This window comes from Balaenoptera ricei, chromosome 8 (assembly GCF_028023285.1).
Source record: "Balaenoptera ricei isolate mBalRic1 chromosome 8, mBalRic1.hap2, whole genome shotgun sequence".
Classification (NCBI taxonomy): domain Eukaryota; kingdom Metazoa; phylum Chordata; class Mammalia; order Artiodactyla; family Balaenopteridae; genus Balaenoptera; species Balaenoptera ricei.
The window spans coordinates 86530610-86555288 of NC_082646.1; the positions used below are offsets into that span (position 1 = coordinate 86530610).

Here is a 24679-nt window from a genome sequence, read left to right on the forward strand (position 1 = left end):
CCTCACACCAAAGACAAAAAAAAATCAATTCCACCAGCATGCAGACTCAAATGTTTAAAAGTAAACAGCAGGGCTTTTAGATGAAAATATTGAGATTATCTTTGGACTCTTGGGAGTAGGCAAACCTAGCCATAAAGTGCTAGACATAAGGAGAAAAACTAATCCTTCAGAATACATTTTGACTAAAATCAAAAGACGATGAACCGGTTTGCAAGGCAGAAATAGAGACACAGATGTAGAGAACAAACATATGGACACCAAGTGGGGGAAAGCTGGGGTGGGGGGCTGGTGGTGGTGGGATGAATTGGGAGATGGGATTGACATATATACACTAATATGTATAAAACAGATAACTAATAAGAACCTGCTGTATAAAAAAAATAAATTTAATTAAATTAAAAGAATACGAAAAGGAAAGCCACAGACTAAGAGAATATATTTGTAACACATTTATTTGAAACTGAACTCTTAACCAAAATATAAAAAGAACTCCTACAAATCCAGATTGAAAGACAAACAATGCAATTTTTAAAAATTGGCAAAGACACAAATAGACTCTTCACAGAAGAGGTTATCCAAATGGCCAATAAACATAAGAACAGGTGCTCAACTTCATCAGTTCAAATCCAAATGAAAATGTCATACCATAATCCTCCCCAAATGGCTAAAATGAAAAGAAAGACAATACTAAGTGTTGGTAAGGATGAGAAGCAACCAAAATTCTCTAACATTCCCGGTAAGAGTGTAAATTGGTACAACCATGTTAGAAAAATGTTTGGCCACAAATAGTAAACTAGCCAAATCCCTTTCAACAGTAGAATGGATAATGAATTGTGACACAGTTACACAATACTATATAGCAATACTATACAGTAACAAATACTCCACAACTGTACACATTAATAACAGACATTTCATAAATATAACAGTGAGCAAAAGAAATCCAACACAAGAGTAAATGGTGTATGGCCTCATTTATATAAAATACAAAGACAGCTAAAACAATCTGTGATGTTGGAACTCAGGACTGGGATTTCCCTTTATGAGTATACTGACAGGAAGCAAAAAGGGATTGCATGGGGTCCAAGAACTCCCTCTGTGCAGGCATGACCCTGGCATTCACTCATTCAATTATGCTGCCAGAATACTATCAGGCCCCATGATAAGCCTCACCATTTCTGTTATATGCTTTACATGCACAGACACAATGGTAATATGAGCCCTCGGTCTCAGAAAACTCAAAAGGCCAACCAAAGGGGTACGCACTTCTGTCATGGGGCGCTAGTTGCTTATCATGACCATTATGTTTTCTGGTGTACCTTTAATAGGTCACTGAAGTCTTTCAATTGTACCTGCAGACTTCTCAGAATACCCTTGCGGAAATGGTCCCACTATTTGGCCACAAGGGTGATATACACGCTGTTTATGAAACTCTCAGACTGAGATTTTATATAGCTGATTTCCTTGTACTTTGGACACTTTTTTTTTAGGGACTTTATTATAGAGCAGTTTTAGGGTTACAAAAAATTAGGAGGAAGGTACAGAAATTTCTTATACACTCCTTACACCACACATGTATAGCTTCCCCCATTATCAACATCATTCCCCAGAATGGTGCATTTTTTACCAAGGAGGAACCTACACTGACCCATCATAATCACGCAAAGTCCATAGTTTACCACAGAGTTCTTTATTGATGCTGTACATTCTGTGGGCTTGCACAAAAGTATAATGACATATATCCATCATTATAATACACAGACTATTTTCACTGCCCTAAAAATCCTGTGCTCTGCCTATTCATCTCTCCCTGAAACCATCTCTGCCAATCACTGATCTTTTTATTGTCTCCATAGTTCTGCATTTTCCAGAATGTCACATAGTTGGAATCAGTATGTAGCTTTTTCAAATTGGCCTCTTTCACTTAGTAATTTGCATTTGAGGTTTCCCCATGTCTTTTAATGGCTTAAGAGCTTGTTTGTTTTTAGCGCTGAATAATATTCCATTGTCTGGATATACCACACTTTATTTATCCATTCACCTACTGTAAGACATCTTGGTTTCTTCCAAGTTTGGGCAGTTATAAATAAAGCCTCTATAAACATCCATGTGGAGGTTTTTATATGGATATGTTTCCAACTCCATGGGGTGAATGCCAAGGGGGCACAATTGCTGGATCATATGGTAAGAGTATGTTTAGTTTTGTAAGAAACCTCCAAACTGTCTCTCAAAATGGCAAAAGCATTTCGCATTCCCACCAGCGCTGTATGAGAGTTCCTGTTGCTCCACATCCTCACCAGCATTTGGTGATATTAGTGTTCAGGATTTTGGCCCTTCTAATAGATGTGCAGTGGTATTTCAATGTTGTTTTAATTTGCATTTCCCCTGATGACATATGATGGGAAGTATCTTTTCATATGCTTATTTACCATCTGTATATCTTCTTTGGTCAGGAGTGTCAAGGTCTTTCGCCCATATTTAAATCAGGATGCTTATTATTATTGAGTTCTTTGTGTATTTTGGACAACAGTCCTTTATCAGATGTGTCTTTTGCAAACATTTTCTACCAGTCTGTGGCTTGTCTTCTCATTCTCTTGATACTGTCTTTCACAGAGCAGAAGTTTTTAATGAAGTTCAGCCTGTCGATTATTTCTTTCATAGATTATGCCTTTGGTGTATCTAAAAAGTCACTGCCATACCCAAAGTAAGCTATGTTTTCTCCTATGTTATCTTTTAGGAGTTTTATAGTTTTGTGTTTTACACTTAGATATGTGATCGACTTTGAGTTAATTTTCCTGAAGTAAAGTCTGTGTCTAGATTTATATACTTATTGATTTTTTACATGTGTATGACTAGTTGTTCCAGCACCATTTGTTGAAAAGACTATATTTGCTCCACTGTATTGTCTTTGTTCATTTGTCTAAGATCAGTTGACTATATCCATGTGAGTCTATTTCTGGGTTCTCTATTCTGCTCCACCAATCTCTTTGTCTATTCTTTTGCCAATACTTTATAGTAAGTCTTGAAGTCAGGTAGCATCAGTCCTCCAACTTTGTTCTTCAATATGGTGTTTCCTATTCTGTATCTTTTGCCTCTCCATATAAACTTTCGAATCAGCTTGTTAATATCCAAAAAATAACCTGCTAGGATTTTATTTGGGATTGCGTTGAATCTACAGATCAACTTGGGAAGAAATGACATAATGAAAATATTGAGTCTCCTATCCACGAATATGGAATATCTCTCCATTTATTTAGTTCTTCTTTGATTTGGTTCATCAGAGTCTTGACCTTTTCCTTATACAGATCTTATACACTTTTTGATTCATACCTCATTATTTTATTTTGGGGGATACTTATGTAAATTGTATTGTTTTTAATTTCCAATTCCACTTGTTCATTGTTAGTATATAGGAGCTTATTTTATTTTGATATCAAGGTCAGAAGGTTTTACTGAGGATGTGTAGGTTGAAGTGAGATTTGAAGGATAAATAGAAGTTAACTAGTGGCCTTTTGGATGAAGGGAACAAGGTGAGTACAGGAGAATAAATGAATGATAGAGTGAAGAGAGTAAGGGAATTTATAGAGTGATGTGACTAGAGAGCTAAGTAGTGGAAACCAAATGCATGTCCTTAAAAGTTTTGTTTTTATACTATATGATCAGACATCTATTTTGAAAGGATTGGGATGGCTCTTGAATGGAGAATGTACTGCAGGAGAACCAAAGATGAGAGCTAAATGCTCTAGAATGGATTAGGGAGTTACTGAGAAGTAAACTCCATAAGTCTTGGTAAGAGACTGGCTACGGAGGAATGAAGCTTAAGAGAGGAATTGAGTATAGTGAGTTGGCTCAGGCAACTAATTCTACAAACGGTCTTATCATTTACCTAGATACAAAACACCAAAGTTCAGTCTGGGGCATTATGAGTTTGAGGTCCCATTAAGACTTTCAGAAAAAAGGTAAATATCTGAATTTATGATTCTCAAGATCAGAGAAGCAATCTGGACTATAAATATGTTAGTCATTGGTATATAAATAGGAACTAAGGTCCTGGGAATGGATGAAGGTAAAAATATGGAACAAGAAAAGAGAAAATGGTCTTAAAAACTCCAAGATTTAATGGCAAAAAGGAAAACAAAGAGTCTTATGTTCATTTACACTTTTTAGCCATTGAATTTAGCCTCCTCCTTTCAAATACTGATCCCTTTCCTGTGCTCCAGATTCCATTCCTTCTACCTCATTCAGGTTCTTTTCCTCATCCATTGCCAAGAATGTTTTCCAGTAGCTTCATCTCTCTCTCTCTCTCTTCCTTCCCCTCTCCTTCTCCCACACAAGAAAACTGCTCCCTTAAACCTCTGTCATCTCCCTCTACCCGCTTCACAGCAAACCCTTCTAAAATGTAAAATGGTCTACTGTTATGGAATATTCAACTTCACTTCCCATTCAATTCCAAACAGAATTATTTGACTTTTCAGTATGCTACTCCATCAAACCTGCTCTTAACAAAGCCAAAAATAAATCATTATTACTAAATCAAGTAAACAGTTTCCAATTCTTATTTTACTTTCTCCTCCTCTGCACAGCTTTCAAGTGTTCATGTTCCCCAAAGTTTATTCCTGGTTCTTTTTTCTTCTCACTCTAAAGTATACATTTCCTTGGTGAGCTTATCCATTCCCTTAAGGTAAACTCCCACCATGGGCTAATTAATTTTTAATATATATGTTTCATCTAGAGATCCCTCTCTCACATAGCCTGCTGTGTATTGGACATCTCCACTTGGATACTCCACAGGTATTTTACTCCAATTAAATACATTCAATAAAAAAACGTGATCTCCCATTCCCTAAAACAACCAACCGCACAACTATAAAGTTCTACTGTTCCTCCTTTATTCTTTATCCTCCACCATCCAGAAAGCTGCTCAATACAGAAACCTGTTAGTCATCTTTGATTCCTACTGTCAACCTTCCTTGGTCATATCAATTCCACCCATTATAGTAATCTCTTGATTCATTCCATTCTCTTTATCCCAATCACACTTAGCCAATCCATTCTCTTGCAGGATACTTTTTAGCCAAACGTAACGATCAAATATGATTATTATGTCATTTCTTTACCTGAAATTTTTCAATGATTTCCCATTATCCTTAAGGAAAAAAAAATTCATCTTAAAAAAAATCAATTAGACTTTTATCTAATTTCTCTAGTCTCCTCTTCTCTTAGCACTATGCATAAATTATGAGAACTATTTGCACAGTAGCAATGAGAGCAGATTTACTGAAGGAGGGGAGGGAGCTTCCTTCTCAGGGTAAACTTACCCAGGATTCTCTATCTCAGTTCAAGTTATGTATTCTGTATTTGTCCTCCACAGCATTTAGAGTATACTTTATTATCCTATCCACCCACCTATCTCTCCCAACTGTGAACTCAAAGAGGGTAGAGACTAAGTATTCTTTCTCCTGTAAGCTAGTACATAGCACACTCCATGAGATTTACTATGTGCTCAGTAAATAATTGTTATTAATCATTTAACACCACACTTAAACATATACCCTTTTAATTCTTCCCTTCCATAAAAACTTCATTTATTCCAATGTTTATATTATACTCTACATACTGGTACATTCAAGTATTTGGGATTATTTGCTTTGAGAGCAAAGGTTTTGTCTTTGTAAAAAAAAAAAAATAGGACAGATTAATTTATTCTATGATAATGTTATACCAAAGATATATCCTAATTTCAGGAATGCCTTGGTGCACACATATGTCATGCTTCCTGGATTACAGTTAAAGCTGAAAAACAATTTTTCACTTCTAGTAATAAGGTTTAGAAAACTAAAGGCTGAAGTCGGGGCTTCCCTGGTGGCGCAGTGGTTGAGAGTCTGCCTGCCGATGCAGGGGACACGGGTTCGAGCCCTGGGCTGGGAAGATCCCACATGCCGCGGAACAACTAGGCCCGTGAGCCACAACTATTGAGCCTGCGCGTCTGGAGCCAGTGCTCCGGCAACGAGAGGCCGCGACAGTCAGAGGCCCGCGCACCGCGATGAAGAGTGGCCCCCGCTCTCTGCAACGGGAGAAAGCCCTCGCACAGAAACGAAGACCCAAAAACACAGACAAGAAAAAAAAAAAAAAAAAAGTCTGAAGTAAAGATTAGAAAACAAGGGAATACGTAGTAAAGAAACCTATAAAAATTCAATATTTGTAGTACTTCAAAGTTTTCAGAGCAGCAAAACTATCTGAGAAGTTCCTATTTGATATTAGATTGCTTTGTCACTTTTTGTTTTGGTCTTCTTAGTATAATTATTTACTACAGGACAAAATTAACATATATTGTTCAATGTGCTCATTGTAACTGCTATGGTGTTTTCTATGTGTTAATCTTATCTCCCCCAAATGAGAACAGTTTTTACTTCTATAGGCCTAAAATGACAAAGTTAGCTCCAAGCAGACAGTAAACACTCAACAGCTATTTACTGAACAATTTAGATTACAGATTTATACTGGTGAGATTCTAAATGAAAGCATCTAAACTTTGATCAAGCTTTGCAATTGATATATTGTTAAATAGCAAGGTGTCGTTTTAGTTTTTCTTTTCTGAACGTTTTTCTTTAAAAAACAAACAAAACCCAAAAACCTTCCCAAATGAAAAACTCTAGTCACTATTTAGCAATATAATCTCAGTTTATCAAATAGAATCAGCCAAAAAGTCTTAACAGGTCACTGAGATTTAAAACAATTCAACGGCAAGAATTTCCATGAAGTCTGGATGTATTTTAAAAGTATCACAGATCACTATCAAAACCAACAATAACTATTAGTGCAAGCATAATTTGTGAGTCTTTTTTAGTTTAGACACTTGTCAATCATGAATGCCTTTAAAAATCAGTTACTCCAGTCCCCTACCCCCGGCCAGCTCAAAATTTTGAAAACAAAATTTAAATCGAAGGACGCAGTTCTAAATTACATGTTTTTTTCAATTTTAATAGGAATTAAACTTCCTATTCTAATAAGCTCTTGATTCAGAGTTCATAAATCACTTGAAAAAGAAAGCACGTACACATCTAACTCTTATCAGTTTTTCGGGGAAAAAAACCCCTGAAGTATTTTCTGTTGTTTGCAGGTGCCTTAACAGCAAACGACAATTAAACGTGTGAACAAGGTTGTCAGAGTAACACTTATCATTCACACCACTTATGGAAAGGCGCTCTAAGACTTCCAGAAGCACTAATTAAAATTAACGAAAGCTACTCACGGCGACTTGTCAGAGGGGTACATTTTGTCATTTGCTGTTTGAAACGGGGGAAAACCAAATCGCCTCAAAGCTCAGGAGTTTTTACTCTAACGTCTAAATCCAACCCACCTGTCACAGGCACTGAGGAACCAAGCCCAGGGGCTCAACAAGCAAGTCGCTAAGGTAAGAGTTCCAATCCCTTCCATATTACACAACCATTCAGAAAAAAACCTGAAGAGCATGGCGGAGGGAATTTTCTCCCAAAAAAATCAGAAAAGGGGTGGGATAGAGTATCCTCTTTAATACTGAGCGGAGAAAAGTGCAAGGTCCTACTGGTATTTGCTTGATATACCGCTCCACCAGCCTTTTCTTTAACTCAGCGTGAATGAGGGCACTCAAAACGAGAAAAATGTTGCATGATATTACCCACCTCTAGTCTCAAAGAACTCCGAAGGCTCTCAGCCAGTACTCATGTGGATCTCTTTCTCACCTGGGCCTTGAAGAAGTCCGTCGTCCTGACGTAGAATGCACTTTTCAGTAATACGCCTTGCCATTGGTTGACTCGGGAGGGAACTCTTACTCCTATTGGCTTCGGGAGCCGAGGAGGCGGCAAGGAGGCGGGAGTTTGGGGCTGGCTCTGACAGACCCGAGGCTTGAGCTCCCAGAGTTCCTATTGGGTCAACGCGCGAAGCGTCAAGATGGCGGCAGCGGCGACCTGCGGCACCGGCACCAGGAGTACTGGGTCTGTGGTGGTGGCGGCTAGCAGGAACAACGTCACCAGCTTCCAGCGGAGGGGTCCTAGAGCCAGCGGTACCGACAGCGGCTGCTCTCGACTGGTGTCCATCGCGGGGACACGACCGTCGGTGCGGAATGGACAGCTGCTGGTATCAACCGGGCTCCCAGCCCTGGACCAGCTCCTAGGTCGGTTCAGAACGGAGATCTGGGTTCAACAGAGGGAAAACTAGGGTGGGGACCTGCCCGGGGGAGCCACCCTGACCCCACATCTCTCTCTGACCTCTCAGCCTTCGGACGTGGAGAGGATAGCCCGGTCTGATGGAGATGGAGGGGAGGAAGGGTTGCATGGAGACTTCTAAATGCTGTTAACTAAATCTGTTTTCGTGCTCCCACTTCCTACTCTGGTGCCCGCCAGCTTTTTTCTAGATTACGACAGGAAACCTACATGCTTTTACCCTGACATGCTTCCTAGTCAAGGGGACTCATTAATGTTTGGAGACGGTTTGGCATTGATCTAGTATCCCGTCCTGGTCTGTGAATGTACCCTTCTGCCAACCCCAGGTAGCTCACGGTTTGGACTAACAAGAGTTTGTATCAGTTGTGAGAGATGGGCTTCATTAGAAAATGCTGAAGAAAGTAACTTCCCCTCTTCGCCACCAGGCTGCTTATCTCCTGGTTCTGAATCTTTAAACAAATTATACTGAGTTTAAGAGAATGTGTGTTAAAGGCTTATGTGGATCCAAAGTAGTTAAAGCCGGTCTTTGACCTTAGCAGTCATACCCAGCATCTGCGTTAAATATATGCATATTTGTTTTTGTTATTTTTTCTTCTATATATTTTGCTTCCCAGAGTTACATCTCAAACAATATGTTTAAAATTAATTCACATTTGACAAGAAAAGAAGTCCAGTTTTTAGGCTTTCCTGTATAATCTCTGGAATTTTTCATAAGAAGGCTACTAAAGAATATGCTTGATTCATAACTTATGTTGAAAAGATTGAACAGATAAGATTGGTAGGACAAAGCTGCGGTGTTAATAAGGCTTGTAAATTAGTTAATTCCTATCAGAATGCTACTTTACTAAAAGTGGTCCATGTTTATATTTCATAACATTTTTATAGGGTGAGATGTGTCAGTTAAGCCTTGTACACTTTCATAAAATATTACAAATGCCATTGCTTGTTCTTGTACTTCCCTTGACATTTTTCTCTCTGTAATTTTTTTCCCACGGGTAGGCTCTTCAGATAGGTTTAGTGCAATAGAAAATGACGAGGCCAATGAAAAAGAGTATGGCTTCTTGCCTCTGTTATTTCATGACCTTAACTGGATCCTGGTTATTTCTACATAAATCTAAGTATTTTCCCTTAATTGTTTCAAGACTGTTGCCTTCCTCAATTGCATGGTACTATAAACAGAAATGATTCAAAATATCTAGTTAGCAAATATTTGTCTCATTTTCTTTCCCTTGTGAACCTTACTTGGTGTCGTCCTATATTTAAACTTAAAGCTTGGAGGCTGTTCCTAGTCTTTAATTTTTTTTTTTTTTTTCCTTTTTGTAACTCAGTGGAGATATGTAACTTCATTCACTTGATCTTGAAACTCTCCAAACAAAAAGTTCACATTTTTAACATTATACTTTCAGTTCCTCATTAGAATAACAAAATGTGCCTAGCACAGTACCTGGCACGTAGTAGATTCTAAATAAGTTCTTGGTTGAAGGAAAAATAATGTGTAGGAAAAAACCTGGACAAGAGTTATGAAACACATAGGATGGAATTATGTGTTTGAGTTCTAAAATCAGACTCAGAGATTAACTAACATGAACAGGGTCACAAAACTAGTGACAATCTGGGCTGATCTTTGAGCTCCACGTTTAGTGCTCTGCACTATGCTGCAACTGTTTGAAATTTCTGAGAACTCTTTTCAAGTGTTTTTAACCATTTATTGAATCTAAGCCTAAAGATTTAACCATATAGTCTCTTAAAGCACCCACCAGAAAGGTGACCCAAAGCACCTTCCTCATGTGTTTCTACAGTGATATAAACTTGAACTGTAATTTAAAATTTTTCCAGATTTGCTTGGGGATGGGGACTCTAATAATTTGACTCTAACAAGCTTATGCTAAAAATTAGTGTTCATTAAGATGATTGAAATAAGCATCAGTTTTTGGATATTTTGAAATATGTTTTGCATGTGTACAGTTAATTCTCAAATTGCACAGAAGTTGAAGACATTGTTATAATAGGAGTTACTACATTTGGAATAATAAACTGTCCAGAAGTATTTCAGTTGTTAACTTCTTAAGGCATTTTTGTATTTTGATTTTCTATTGTGTGTGGCCCTATGGAGCAAACCCTATACATTTGTTTTTCATTAAACCATTATTTGAATGTGAAACATTTGGCTGCTAATGTGTATACACAAAAGTAAAAGCAATTCAGATTATATTGTTGTTCTAAAATGTTATTTGACTCAGATTGTGACAAGTCTAATATAAACATATTGTGACAAAATGTAAGGATAGTAGGATTTTATGATATTAGAATGATGAAACTATACTGTGATATTGTGATTCTTGCCTATATATATTCTGTGGTTACTGCGTAACAAGTAAATATTGTATTGTCACTGACGTACACTGCAGTGATATTTTACTACTGCCACTGTGACATTATTGTAATTTTAAGTGCAGATGCAAAACATATTTGAAAGGCATAATATAGGCTAATTGAATATTAGTTATTTGATGATATGCTAATATTTCCATTGCTTACTCCGAAGTGTTTTATAAATTTGAGAATTCCCTATTACTGCATCTTTTACATGATCTAATTGTATTAAATATTTTTGCTCTGACAGCTTATTTTATTGTTAGATATCGATATACCTTTCCCAAGTTGGCTAATTTTTTAAGTTCTGAGATTTCCTAACCCAGTTTCTCAATCCTGCCTTTCCAGGACATTTATGTTGTTATTTGAGGTCCCTATATGTAAATATTTCATTTTTCTTCTTCCAGGAATTTCCAAAGAGAGATTATACAGTAGGTAAAGGATTCTGGCAGAATTTCACTTTTTCTAGGATATATAGTCCATTTTAGGACCCTATTAACCCCAGTCTCATCCTTCAAAAAGATATTCGAAGGAACGATGACTTCTCAGGTTTAACTGGCTTAACTCTGTGCTGTTCAGAACTTTTTAAATTTTGACAGTCAAGTGAATGGAAATAGAGATTAGGGTTAAATAATAGTCCAGGAAGAGGACTCTGAAGAAGCTTGAGGGTAGCTGCCATTTTCAACACTGCTGTGAAAAAATAAATACTGGTGGTTGTAGTTCCTTTGCTCCACTATATCTTAATCTGGAGTGTGGAATGATATGCATTGATCTTGGATTATATATTTAACATAATCCTGGTTATGACATTTTAACAATTGATAGCTGTACATTTAAAGTAAAAGTAGCTTATTCCTTTGTATTGCTATGTAAAATTGTTTTGTGTAATTTAATCTACAGAACCATTCTCATTGCTGATGGCTTGTCTTTTTTGATTCCCATATTTGCCCTGCCAATAGTTGTGATAATCAAGAGTTGTTGGGATGTTTCATACCTCCTAGAGAGAGAAGAAAAAGTAGACCTGTTAATGACAGAACTGCAATTTAATTTGAAGTGTGGCATTAGTTAAGTAGTTAAGGACATTGCCATGAACCAAGAATATGAACTGGTTTTTTACGTTGCATTTTCCCTAAAATGCCTTTCTATAATTTTAAGCAAAACCATTTATAGAGAGCACTGGAAAGGACTGGTATAAATCACTTATCTTTCCTGACTTTTATTTCTTTTCCCTTTTACTTCCTCTAACTTTGAAAAAGGAGTTGCCCTTGTTGTAAAATAAGATACCGCTTCTGGACCTTAATATTCTAATATATTAATTTGACCTCATTTACCCTAAATTTATAGCTTAATTAAAGAGTTTTTTGGGGAAGTGTGTGGGATTGAATTTTCTCCCTCTAATATATCACTTTCTAACTTCACATGAATTTTTTTTTAATTCTTTCCTTCATATTTAAAAAAAAATAGAAAGATATTGACACTTAAAACCTTAAATTTTCTGATGTTTTTATGCTATCAGATTTTTTTCTAGTTTTAAGACAAAATGCTGTCATTTTTTTAAAATGTGAAAGCTTGATGAAATTAATACTTTAAGATATCAGACTTACAAAGTATCTTCAAGCTTTCAAACTCATGTAGTCTTACAAGTTGATAAAATATTCTACCCATATTTTTTAGTAAGCTGGAGAATAACTTAAATATACTTCTTAAAAAGGTCCAGAAGTAAAACCAACAGTTTATTTGCTTAGTGACTTAGAATATTGATGATTTCTCTAAGATATGATTAAAGAGAAGAGGAGACCATAAACAATACCATTTTACTCCTTTGTATGTTTCATTATAGAGATAAGACGAGTGCTTACTTAACCCATTACTTACATGTCAGACATTTTAGTGGACTATTAGGAACTATTTTATTTCTATTTTAATTGGGAACTATTAGTGTGAAATCTGTGTTGCTTTTGAAGTTACTAATGGATTACTGAATTTAAAGATGTATTAAAACTAACTTTTGTTGAACATGCCACGTCAAGACATCTTGTCATGGTTGGTTGTTGAAGCTTTTCAATTTTTGGTAGGGAGCATGACTACAAACTTATTCAAATTTACTCTAGTTTAAAATATAACTAGAACCTCAGTATATCAAGTGAGTTATTTCAAAATACCTTATACAGAAGTATTTTGGGGAAATGTGGGGTCTTGTCACACACTAAAATGAAGTTTGGAAGACTAGAGGAACTTTGCTGCTATGTGTGTGTGTATGTACATGTCAAATAATTTTACCTCATATACATAGAATAAAAACTTGATTTACCAATAATTAATAAGGTGGCTTCTTATTTCCCATGACCAACCTTCCAAATGACCAACGTTTACTAGGGCCAATTCAAATTTAAGTCTAGTGAATTTACATTATATAGCCCATTAGAAAAAAAGAAAGTTGCCTTTTTGTAAGAGAAGTCCTGATAGAATATTAATTTGGCTGATAAAAGTTATTAAACTGTCTTCATATTATCTTGTTTTAAGTAATGTTCAAATTTTCCAAACATCAGAATTTTAATATATGTGAGATTTTAAAAATTCGAGAGGTGGTTCCTGAATTATCAGGAACAGTGGATTGTTCTGACTCATTCTTACAGAAAACTACCTTAGCCTAGTCTGATTTACTGTTAAGGTGATCACCATTTATCTAATGATACAGTTTTAGTGTATCATTTAGTTTCTAGTCAGAAAATAATTGCCAGACTCGTAAGGGTAGCTCTTACTGTACCTCCTTGGGCAAGTCACCTGAGCAAGGTATCACTTCATTTAATAGGGAAACTATTTCTTTATCTGTTCTCATTATTTCCCTGTGAATATAATTCACAAAATACTTCTCTAACTATTCGACTTGGAGGCCTTATATAAATTCCTAATTTGAGGAGACATGAATGTAGACCCAAAGAAGTTTAGATAAGAAATTTAAATCCTTCCTATAAAAATTAAGTTATAGAAAGAAAGACAGCTAACTTTTTTATAGTACTTGCTGTAGACTAGACACTGCAGTATCTGTTACGTGCTTGTATTATTTCATCTCAAATACACAAAATGATGATTACGTAGTTAAATGTTTATTTTTGCATGTAAGGGAAAATAGTGAAGTAAGGAGTTGGAAAGTGTGATTTAAAGTGTTTAAAATGGATTAAAAAGTTAGTAGTGGTCTATATGTAGCACAAACTATAAAATTAAATATTTAGTCTAATCTTGTCCCAAAGAAAATTTGCTCTGATCCTTAATGGTTATTATCATCACACGTATTTCAGTTTATGTTAATCTTTTAGTTTGACCAACATTTGGAGTTATCCTGTGTAGTCTGATGTGGCTTTAAATGCTAAAATGAAGGAACTTATCTCAATGTGAAATTAAAATACATATTTGATTCTATAAAAAATCCACTTAAAAATATATAAATGTATTGGTTTCATTTTTTAAAAAATTGTTTTCTAACAATTTGGAATGTTTTGTTTATAAAGTCCCCAAATGTTGGATTGTATTCTGTGTGCATGCATGTTACCAAGTTTCAAATTCTTTGAAACATAACAGTTATTTACGCTTATTTGCAAGGCAAAAAATAAGCACTATCAAATGAATTTTTCATACTAAGTTTTTCTATATAGTGTTCGCCACTACAAACTTTTTTGGGGAAAAGTTCTTTATTGTTATTCTAAATGTTTCACCGTTTTGTGCAAACAAACAAAACCCCAGTAATATTGTCTTCAACTGTCCAACAATTTTTAGTTTCTTTTTAAATTAATTATACTTTAAGTACATTTCATTCTTTGTGTACACATTCTTAAATTTTTAAGTGAATTTGTTAGTGTTTGCAACATTAATTATACATAGTAATACTTTTACAAGTGGTTTTACAAATAAAATATCAGGAGTCAAATGGTTGAATGTCTTTATCTTTCTGATGTTGTTCTAGTTTCCTAAAACTTGATTTTAAATTGATTTTTAATAAACTTTGAGTTATATGTTTATGATCATATTACCCTAATTCAGATATTTAAAATAACATTTTCTAGTAAAATTGAAAATGTGTTTTGTGATTGTGGTGATTGTGCCTTTTTTGTTTGAAATGACAAAAATATTTAGAGTATGTCCTGACTTTGTGTATATTATTAATAATGGAAAAAGAATTCGTTTTAATTATCAGGGTTTTTTTCCCAAGGCTTATTAAATTTGAGAATAAATATTAAAGTGGAATTTCTATTATAATAACCTTTCTTTTCTATGTTGTACTTCTGTTGTAGTTAAGTTACTGTGCACATTTAGGTCTCAGCTATTGAGCTAATTTATTAGCAAGTGCTAAATATAACGTTTATGGAATGCTTAACCGGTTATGTTGACTGCTGCATGGTCCTAACACAGGAGAAAGGAGGCTAGTACAGTATATTATGAAAGTAATTGTAATGTGTAGTGTATAATTACATATAATAGGTAATTATTTCATAATAGCACCTTAAGCAAAGTCTGCAAAGGTAATTAAAATGTTGTTTTTAACTGCAATTTTAAAGTTATTGAAGTACCTGTCCTTGCTAATGCCTAACTTTTATGCTAAAGATAATGTGAAAAGGTAGATTAATTTTCTTCTTGGTTTTGTTTTATTTCCAGGTGGAGGTTTGGCCGTTGGAACAGTTCTTCTAATTGGTTAGTATAGCATACATACTTTGCTCTTCGCAATCACAGTCTTCTGTTGTGCATAATGATTTTATGGGTTTGCCTATTCTGAAATTAAGTATTTAGCACTCTACAAGAGTTAAGGTAAATTATACAAGAGCTAAGGTAAATTAAAGAGGAATTGCCTTAAGTTCTAATTTAAATTAAAATGTTGATCTGAACTTGAAATGAATTAGGAAAATATATATATGAAAATGTAGCTCTTATAATTTAAAAATGTTCACAGTGCTTCGCCCTCCATTTGTTTTAAAAAAACTAAAATTAATGCCAATAGATTTTTTGGAGAATCTCAGTACTTAGAGTGGGATTATTACAGTGATTCATTTGATAAGTTGATGTACACATAAGCCCATTGTATATATCACAGATTTTTATCATAATTGTCTTCTAATTGAAAGAAAAGTAACAAACTGATAAATCACATCTTTGTTCATCTTTAAAGCTTCATTGGTTCTTACTTAAATACACATACATAGCCCTACTTAGCGTTTTTTTAAGTTTAGATCATAGAATCTTGGAATTGAAATAAACCTTGGCGGTTATATAATCAAAGCTCCCATTTGGCCACAAATCACTTTTCCATAATCCTTGACAGATATCAAACACCATTTGAGTACAGATTATCTAGTTTAAAGGGCTGACTACTTTACAAAGCAATGCTTTGTTATTGAAAATGTATGATTTATTAGAAAGTTCTGTATATTAATGTTTAATTTGTATGCCTGTAACAAGTTTGTTGTTCCTAGTTTTGTCCTCTGATACTCTTTCACATGACACTCTTAAAATATTTGAAAATAACTATTTAATCACCTCAAATCTTCTCCAAACTAAATAGACATAGTTTCTTAAACTGGTTTCACACTCCTCACTCTCCTGGTTGTTCTCGTGTAGCACCTTTTGGTCTGACATTGTCTCTTTAACTGTGCCCAGAACTGAATACAATACTCCAAATTTAGTGTGACCTATGCTTAAATTCTAGAAATGGTCATGTCAGTTGCATTTTTTAAATTTATCTTTTAGTAAGTAAAGAATGATTGAAGGAATTTTGGGAAAAAATAATTCACAGTTTTGATATAAGTATATAAATACAGAAAATATAAAAGGACAGGTAGAAAAATTGCGCTGTCCTTTCAGTTCCTCACTCCCCATACCCAGGGACAATATTGTCCTGGGTTTCCCACCCAGATATTTCAACATAACTAATATACATGGGAGCATTCAGCACCTTGCTTTTTCTGCTTAATACATGTTAGAGATCAGTCCATGTGCATTCATATAGATATACCTCATTCTTCTCAACAACTGAATAGGATTTTATTGTATGCTTATGCCACAATTTACTTAAATCATTCTCTACTGATAAGTTTAACTCATTATTTTCTGTTACTAACAATCCTATTGTACAAGTCTTATATATAAGGTCTGCATACACATATAAGTATATAGTATCTATAGAATAAATTCCAAGATATAGGCTTACTTGATAGAAGCATGTTAAATTGTATTAGATATTAGATTGCTCTGCCAAGAGATTATGCTACCTTATACTTCAATCAACTGTTATAAGAATATTAGGTTACCCTTACCCTGAACAACAATGTGCATTATCAAACATTTTAATCTTTACCAGTCCAAATAGGTGAAAAGTGAAGAATGGCATTTCATGATTTGAACCTGGGACTTTTCTCTTTGATGAACAAAAATCTGGAGATTATTATAATGGTTTAAAAAATATCCAGCTAAATTTTTATTCTTTTCTCCAGGGGAAGTATGTGTGAATGATACTAAGAATCCAATGACGACTGAAAATTCATTCAAAAAATGTTCATTGAGCACCCAGGTGCATGCTAGATATTGGGGTTACAAATATAAATGAGTTACTCTCTTCCCTTAAGGAGGAGACATAAGTAAAGTAAATAATTACAACATAAGTTAATACCATAATAGATGCGTTTATTATTACTACACTTTATTGTTGATTGTAGCTGTACAAGGGACCGCTATTGACTTTTTTATATCCATCTTATAACCAGCAACTTTTGAATTGTTTGTAGATTCACTTGAATTTTCTAAGTAGGCAATCATCTTCTGCAAACATTGAAAATGTTATTTCATAACAGATTTTGGTGTTTTAAAAGTGAGTGCTTCCATAACAAATATAAAATAAAAATATGGGAGTGGCTTTAGAACCAGGCAGTGGGCAAGGGCTGGAAGGATTTTGAGGAACACATTAGAAAAAGCCTAAATCACTGTAAACAGATCGTTAGTAGAACTCTGTACTTTGAGGACACTGCCAATGAGGATGAAAAGGAAGAAGGTCCATGTTACTGAAAGCTGGAGGAAGAGAATCCTTGTTACATAGTGACAGAAAGCTTAACGTTGATGTCGGCAGTTATGCGGAAACAACACATGTCTAATGAACTTGGTGATCTGGCTAAGGAGATATTTTGACAATATATAATAAGGAAAAATCAAATAAGAATAACTAAAGCACAGTGACAGATAAAAAAAAAAGGGTCTGCCTTTGATGAAATATCAATTCACCAAGTATTAAACTAGGTATTCAATAACTATTTGTTGAATTAACAATTGCATAAAATAATATAACAAGTATAAAGCAAAGACCTTGCCTTTATAGTCTGGTCTTTCCATAAAGCTAATATTTTTAATCGTCTCATTATTATTTATGCCCTACTATCAACTTCTTCTAAGTGTATAAGATTTTTTAAAATATGTATAACTTAAGTAAACTTAGTTTTATTATCTGTTAGCTTGTTTTCTCTAGGAAATCTTAAAACAAAATTTGGAAGCATTTTTACATTTCTTTGAAAGATTAGATTTGCAGAAGGAATCTTATCTACTAGGTTTTCTACTTTTCTCCATTTCCTGGTCAATACAGCTTGTACAACAGATGAATTCTGCATTAAGAAATGGATGAATAGTTCGAAATACAAACCAAATATGGAGATTTAAGGTCAGTGGTTAGGAGCTTAGGCCATTACTATACTGCTCATCACTCAAAGATTTTTTTATTCCACAAGTGAGAGAAAATTAAAGCCTGAAGATGATTTGTATTAATAACTTTTCACTATAGACTGTGAACATTTTTACCATTCTCTCATTTACCAAGGCAACTCTGTGTCTCAGTGTGTACATGCACATGAGTGTGGGTAACAGAGTAGTGGATTTACGGTTTCAGAAGCAATGTAACTATGGAAACTGGAGACAGTGAGCACTGCCAGAAAACCCATGGTAGGTCTACTTTAGACCTTCGGAATGCAACAAAATAAATGAATATGAATACTTAAAATGCCCTTCTCTGAGGAATAGATTGAAGAACTAAGGGGCTCCTACATTTACTTTGAAAATCAAAGATAGAGTTTTCTTAAAACATGTTTCATCCTTCAGTACTGGAATAGGTTTTGAGATGTTTTATGTTTAAATCGCTTTCTGACAGTCTGGTACACGGGTAAATATGGAACACCTGAAAAGTATCAAAAGTAAAAGGATGGCATAAATATTTAAAGTTCACACAGCTTCTTTTTACATAAAGGATCTTGGTCTATATGTGAAGCTATCGAGCATCAAAAAGATTTAATAGAAGTCAGTAATTGAAATACAAGTTATGTGACATTTATGAAAGCATTATTTTTAATTTAATCTCTTAGGTTAATTATATAATTTTAGATCTAGAAGTAGGAGAAAAATAATATGCTTTTAAACAATTAATTACAACCAGCTATAAGTGTACTTCTGTATTAGTTACCTATTGCTGTGTGACAATATTAACATAAACTTAATAGCTTAAAAAGAAGACACATTTATCATCTCACAATTTCTGTGGGTCAGGAGTCCAGGCACAGCTTAGCTGGGTCCTCTGCAAGCGGACAGTCAAGGTGTCAGTCAGGGCTGGGTTCTCACTGAAGGTTTGGCAGAGAAAGGAAGGATCTGCTTCCAAGCTCACACGGTGGTTGACAGCATTCAGTTCCTTGCTGTCAGCCAGAAGCACTCTCTCACAACCAGCATCTTATTTCTTCAAGACCAGTAAGGAAGAATGTCTCTCAACAAGACAGATGTTACAGTTTTATGTAACAGAAATGATGTCCCATCACCTTTGCCATATACTTTGGGTTAAAGGCAAGTCACAGGTTCCACCCATATTCAAAGAGAAGAGATTACACAAAGACATATACCAGGAAACAGGATCATGGGGATCACCTTAGAATGTCATACTTTTCATAGATTTAATTTGTTATTATTTCATATAATAGCAAAAACCAAGCGCTCCCAATATATCTCTCAAAGGATAGTATAGTATTTTCTCATCAGTTGTCTTCGAACTTCTTGAATTTGCTGAGCTATGTTTTCCTTTTACAACACGTAATAAATTCTAAGCATTTTCCTTATGGTACACGACTTGGCAAACTACAACCTGCTGGCTGGCGATTTATCTATAAAGATATTGGAATACAACCATGCTCTATTTATTTGCACGTTGTTTATGGCTTCTTTTGTGCTACAAGAGCATAGTTAAGTAGTTTCAACAGAGACTGTGTGGTTCACAAGCCCGAAATATTTACTCTGACTCTTTTAAGAAAAAGCTTGCCAATTGCTATTTTATATTATTATATTTTGTATGCTCCTTAATTTATTTTATAGTAGTAAAACTTGTTGGAAGACTGAAATAAGACATACTGATATCAGTACAGTTCTTTAGAAAAAAACCACCTGACCTTTTGTCCTGAGACATTTAAGTGCCTACTATGTGTTTAACACTGTTAGGCAGCATGAATCTTGGTTTTTGTCCCTGATGAACTTAAACTGGATGTTGGTTGCATGCGGAATAACGCTGAACAATACATATATAATGTGCAGATGTTTGTGCAGGTGCAAGAGGTAAGGAAAAGGCCTAAATTGAATCAAAATATGGGCAGAAGTTGAGGGGAGATGAAGGGAGAAAAGTATTCATATGTAAACGGTATAAACAGATGCATAAGAGAGACTACCAGCAGGGTATGCTCCTGTAATAAAGAGGCGAGAGCCCTTCTAAAGGAGAGAGTATTAATTTAGGACTTGTCAAAGGGAAAGCTTAGCCTACTTTCCCTGAGTCTTTTGTCTCAACTACCTACTTGTAGAATTCAAATTGTGAAACTTCAGAACCCATATACCAGCTCCTCAAACTGCAGTGTGCAGGGATGAGACTTTTTACCCTTTATCCACCAGAAGACACCTGGGAGTTTCTGTTTGTTTAGCTTTATAGCCAGTCAGATCCATCATGTTTCACCTCCTAGTTACCTTTGGTCATTGTCCAAGAATTTAGTTGTTCCAATGATCTTACCTCCTCTGTTTCTTTTATCTCCATAATACTCTGTATTTTTTTCTCTATAGACTCAATTTCCTAGTATTCCTATCTTTTCTAAACCTTTCCAGTTTGCCTTTTATAACATCTATTTCATATAAAACATACTCTAATATCTTTAAAACTTATTAAATAGTCTATTAAAATATTTAACGTTTAGTGAGGAGTTACTGTGTGCTGGGCATCACGCTAAACCCTTGATGTATATTTTATCATTTAATTTCACAACAATCAGATGAGATGTCTATATTTTACAGAAGATGAAATTGAAATTTTGAGAGAAGCCAAGTAACTTGCCCAGGGTCACACACCTAGTAGCTGAGATTCGCAATCAAGTTTCTCTGACAGTAAATCATCATTTTATGCTAAAACCTGATAACTCATCTTAAAAATTCTTTCTGGAGTGAGATTTATATCTTGGGCTATTCCTCCTTCTCTACCATCTCATTGCTGCCTATACTGACGTCCTAGTTATTTCCGTCATTTATTAGAGACTATCATGATCTTCAACCTCAAGAAGGCATTGAACGTTGGCCAACAAGCTTTTGTATAACTCTAATCACCTCCTTTTCATTCTCAGTAACCTCAGTGGCCTTTTAAACTCTCTGGTCCTCAAACATCAGACAATACCACTTTCTCCCTCATTTTCTGGAATGACTTATTTCACACAGAAGTAAGAGTCTCATCATAAACAACTTCCCACCATCAAACCTCAAAACACAGCTCTATCCACAAATGGAAAGATGTGTTATACCTTCTCCTGTTTGAGAATCGTCCTTTCACCTGTACTTTATTTTTTTTTCTTGAATTTTATTTTACTTATTTTTTTATACAGCAGGTTCTTATTAGTTATCTATTTTATACATATTAGTGTATATATATCAATATCAATATCCAAGTTCAATTAGCTCTAGTAGTTTTCTGGTGGCATCTTTAGGATTCTCTATGTATAGTATCATGTCATCTGCAAACAGTGACAGTTTTACTTCTTCTTTTCCAATTTGTATTCTTTTTATTTCTTTTTCTTCTCTGATTGCCGTGGCTAGGACTTCCAAACCTATGTTGAATAATAGTGGCGAGAGTGAACATCCTTGTCTTGTTCTGGATCTTAGAGGAAATGCTTTCAGTTTTTCACCATTGAGAATGATGTTTGCTGTGGGTTTGTCATATATGGCCTTTATTATGTTGAGGTAGGTTCCCTCTATGCCCACTTTCTGGAGAGTTTTTATCATAAATGGGTGTTGAATTTTGTCAAAAGCTATTTCTGCATCTATTGAGATGATCATATGGTTTTTATTCTTCAATTTGTTAATATGGTGTATCACATTGATTGATTTGCGTATGTTGAAGAATCCTTGCATCCCTGGGATAAATCCCACTTGATCATGGTGTATGATCCTTTTAATGTGTTGTTGGATTCTGTTTGCTAGTATTCTGTTGAGGATTTTTGCATCAATATTCATCAGTGATATTGGTCTGTAATTTTCTTTTTTTGTAGTATCTTTGTCTGGTTTTGGTATCAGGGTGATGGTGGCCTCATAGAATGAGTTTGGGAGTGTTGCTTCCTCTGCAGTTTTTTGGAAGAGTTTGAGAAGGATGAGTGTTAGCTCTTCTCTAAATGTTTGATAGAATTCACCTGTGGAGCCCTCTGGTCCTGGACTTTTGTTTGTTGGAAGATTTTTAATCACAGTTTCAATTTCATTACTTGTGATTGATCTGTTCATATTTTCTATTTCTTCCTGGTTCAGTCTTGGAAGGTTATATCTTTCTAAGAATTTGTCCATTTCTTCCAGGTTGTCCATTTTATTGGCATAGAGTTGCTTGTAGTAGTCTCTTAGGATGCTTTGTATTTCTGCAGTGTCCGTTGTAACTTCTCCTTTTTCATTTCTAATTTTATTAATTTGAGTCCTATCCCTCTTTTTCTTGATGAGTCTGGCTAAAGGTTTATCAATTTTGTTTATCTTCTCAAAGAACGAGCTTTTAGTTTTATTGATCTTTGCTATTGTTTTCTTTGTTCCTATTTCATTTATTTCTGCTCTGATCCTTATGATTTCTTTCCTTCTACTAACTTTGGGTTTTGTTCTTCTTTCTCTAGTTCCTTTAGGTGTAAGGTTAGATTATTTGAGATTTTTCTTGTTTCTTGAAGTAGGCTTGTATTGCTATAAACTTCCCTCTTAGAACTGCTTTTGCTGGATCCCATAGGTTTTGGATCGTCATGTTTTCGTTGTAATTTGTCTCTAGGTATATTTTGATTTCCTCAGTGATCTCTTGGTTATTTAGTAACGTATTTTTTAGCCTCCATGTGTTTGTGTGTTTTACGTTTTTTTCCCTGTAATTGATTTCTAATCTCATAGCGTTGTGGTCAGAAAAGATGCTTGATATGATTTCAATTTTCTTAAATTTACTGAGGCTTGATTTGTGACTCAAGATGTGATCTATCCTGGAGAATGTTCCGTGTACACTTGAAGAGAAAGTGTAATCTGCTGTTTTTGGATGCAATGTCCTACAGATATCAATTAAATCTATCTGGTCTATTGTGTCATTTAAAGCTTGTGTTTCCTTATTAATATTCTGTTTGGATGATCTGTCCATTGGTGTAAGTGAGGTGTTAAAGTCCCCCACTATTATTGTGTTACTGTCGATTTCCACTTTTAGAGCTGTTAGCAGTTGCCTTATGCATTGAGGCGCTCCTATGTTGGGTGCATATATATTTATAATTGTTATATCTTCTTCTTGGGTTGATCCCTTGATCATTATGTAGTGTCCTTCCTTGTCTCTTGTAACATTCTTTATTTTAAAGTCTATTTTATCTGATATGAGTATTGCTACTCCAGCTTTCTTTTGATTTCCATTTGCATGGAATATCTTTTTCCATCCCCTCACTTTCAGTCTGTATGTGTCCTTAGGTCTGAAGTGGGTCTCTTGTAGACAGCATATATATATGGGTCTTGTTTTTGTATCCATTCAGTAAGCCTGTGTCTTTTGGTTGGAGTATTTATTCCATTCACATTTAAGGTAATTATTGATATGTACGTTCCTATTACCATTTTCTTAATTGTTATGGGTTTGTTTTTGTAGGTCCTTTTCTTCTCTGTGTTTCCCACTTAGAGAAGTTCCTTTAGCATTTGTTGTAGAGCTGGTTTGGTGGTGCTGAATTCTCTTAGCTTTTGCTTGTCTGTAAAGCCTTTGACTTCTCTGTCGAATCTGAATGCAATCCTTGCCAGGATTGCAAGGTTCTTCCCTTTCAATCTTCCCTTTCATCACTTTAAGTATATCATGCCACTCCCTTCTGGCTTGTAGAGTTTCTGCTGAGAAATCAGCTGTTGACCTCATGGGAGTTCCCTTGTATGTTATTTGTCGTTTTTCCCTTGTTGCTGTCAATAATTTTTCTTTGTCTTTAATTTTTGCCAGTTTGATTACTATGTATCTCGGCATGTTTCTCCTTGGGTTTATCCTTCCTGGGATTCTCTGTGGCTTCCTGGACTTGGGTGGCTATTTCCTTTCCCATGTTAGGGAAGTTTTTGACTATAATCTCTTCAAATATTTTCTCGGGTCCTTTCTCTCTCTCTTCTTCTTCTGGGACCCCTATAATGCGAATATTGTTGCCTTTAATGTTGTCCCAGAGGTCTCTTAAGCTGTCTTAATTTCTTTTCATTCTTTATTCTTTATTCTGTTCCGTGGCAGTGAATACCACCATTGTCTTCCAGGTCACTTATCCATTCTTCTGCCTCAGTTATTCTGCTATTGATTCCTTCTAGTGTATTTTTCATTTCAGTTATTGTATTGTTCATCTCTTTCTGTTTGTTCTTTAATTTTTCTAGGTGTTTGGTCTTTAATTCTTCTAGGTCTTTGTTAAACATTTCTTGCATCGTCTCAATCTTTGCCTCCATTCTTTTTCTGAGGTCCTGGATCATCTTCACTATCATTATTCTGGACTCTTTTTCTGGAAGGTTTCCTATCTCCACTTCATTTAGTTGTTTTTCTGGGGTTTTATCTTTTTCCTTCATCTGGTACATAGTCCTCTGTCTTT

General features: G+C 35.0%; 2 protein-coding genes across 4 annotated transcripts in view; one reads left to right on the plus strand and one right to left on the minus strand.

Moving 5' to 3' along the window:
• The window catches only part of IMMP1L (inner mitochondrial membrane peptidase subunit 1), a 73490-nt gene extending 65742 nt beyond the window's left edge, over positions 1–7748 (minus strand). For 2 of the 3 annotated variants that reach the window (XR_009504677.1, XM_059931332.1), the window contains exon 1: positions 7662–7748. The gene's annotated coding sequence lies outside the window, so the exon portion shown is untranslated. The remainder of the gene's footprint in view (positions 1–7661) is intronic. The other variant, XM_059931331.1, reaches the window with a different exon arrangement.
• Positions 7749–7893: 145 nt separating this feature from the next.
• ELP4 (elongator acetyltransferase complex subunit 4) overlaps positions 7894–24679 on the plus strand; it is a 234737-nt gene continuing 217951 nt past the window's right edge. The window contains exons 1-2 of the mRNA XM_059929629.1: positions 7894–8152; positions 15225–15260. Coding sequence (XP_059785612.1) covers positions 7930–8152; positions 15225–15260 — 259 coding nt within the window. The 5' untranslated portion in view covers positions 7894–7929. The remainder of the gene's footprint in view (positions 8153–15224; positions 15261–24679) is intronic.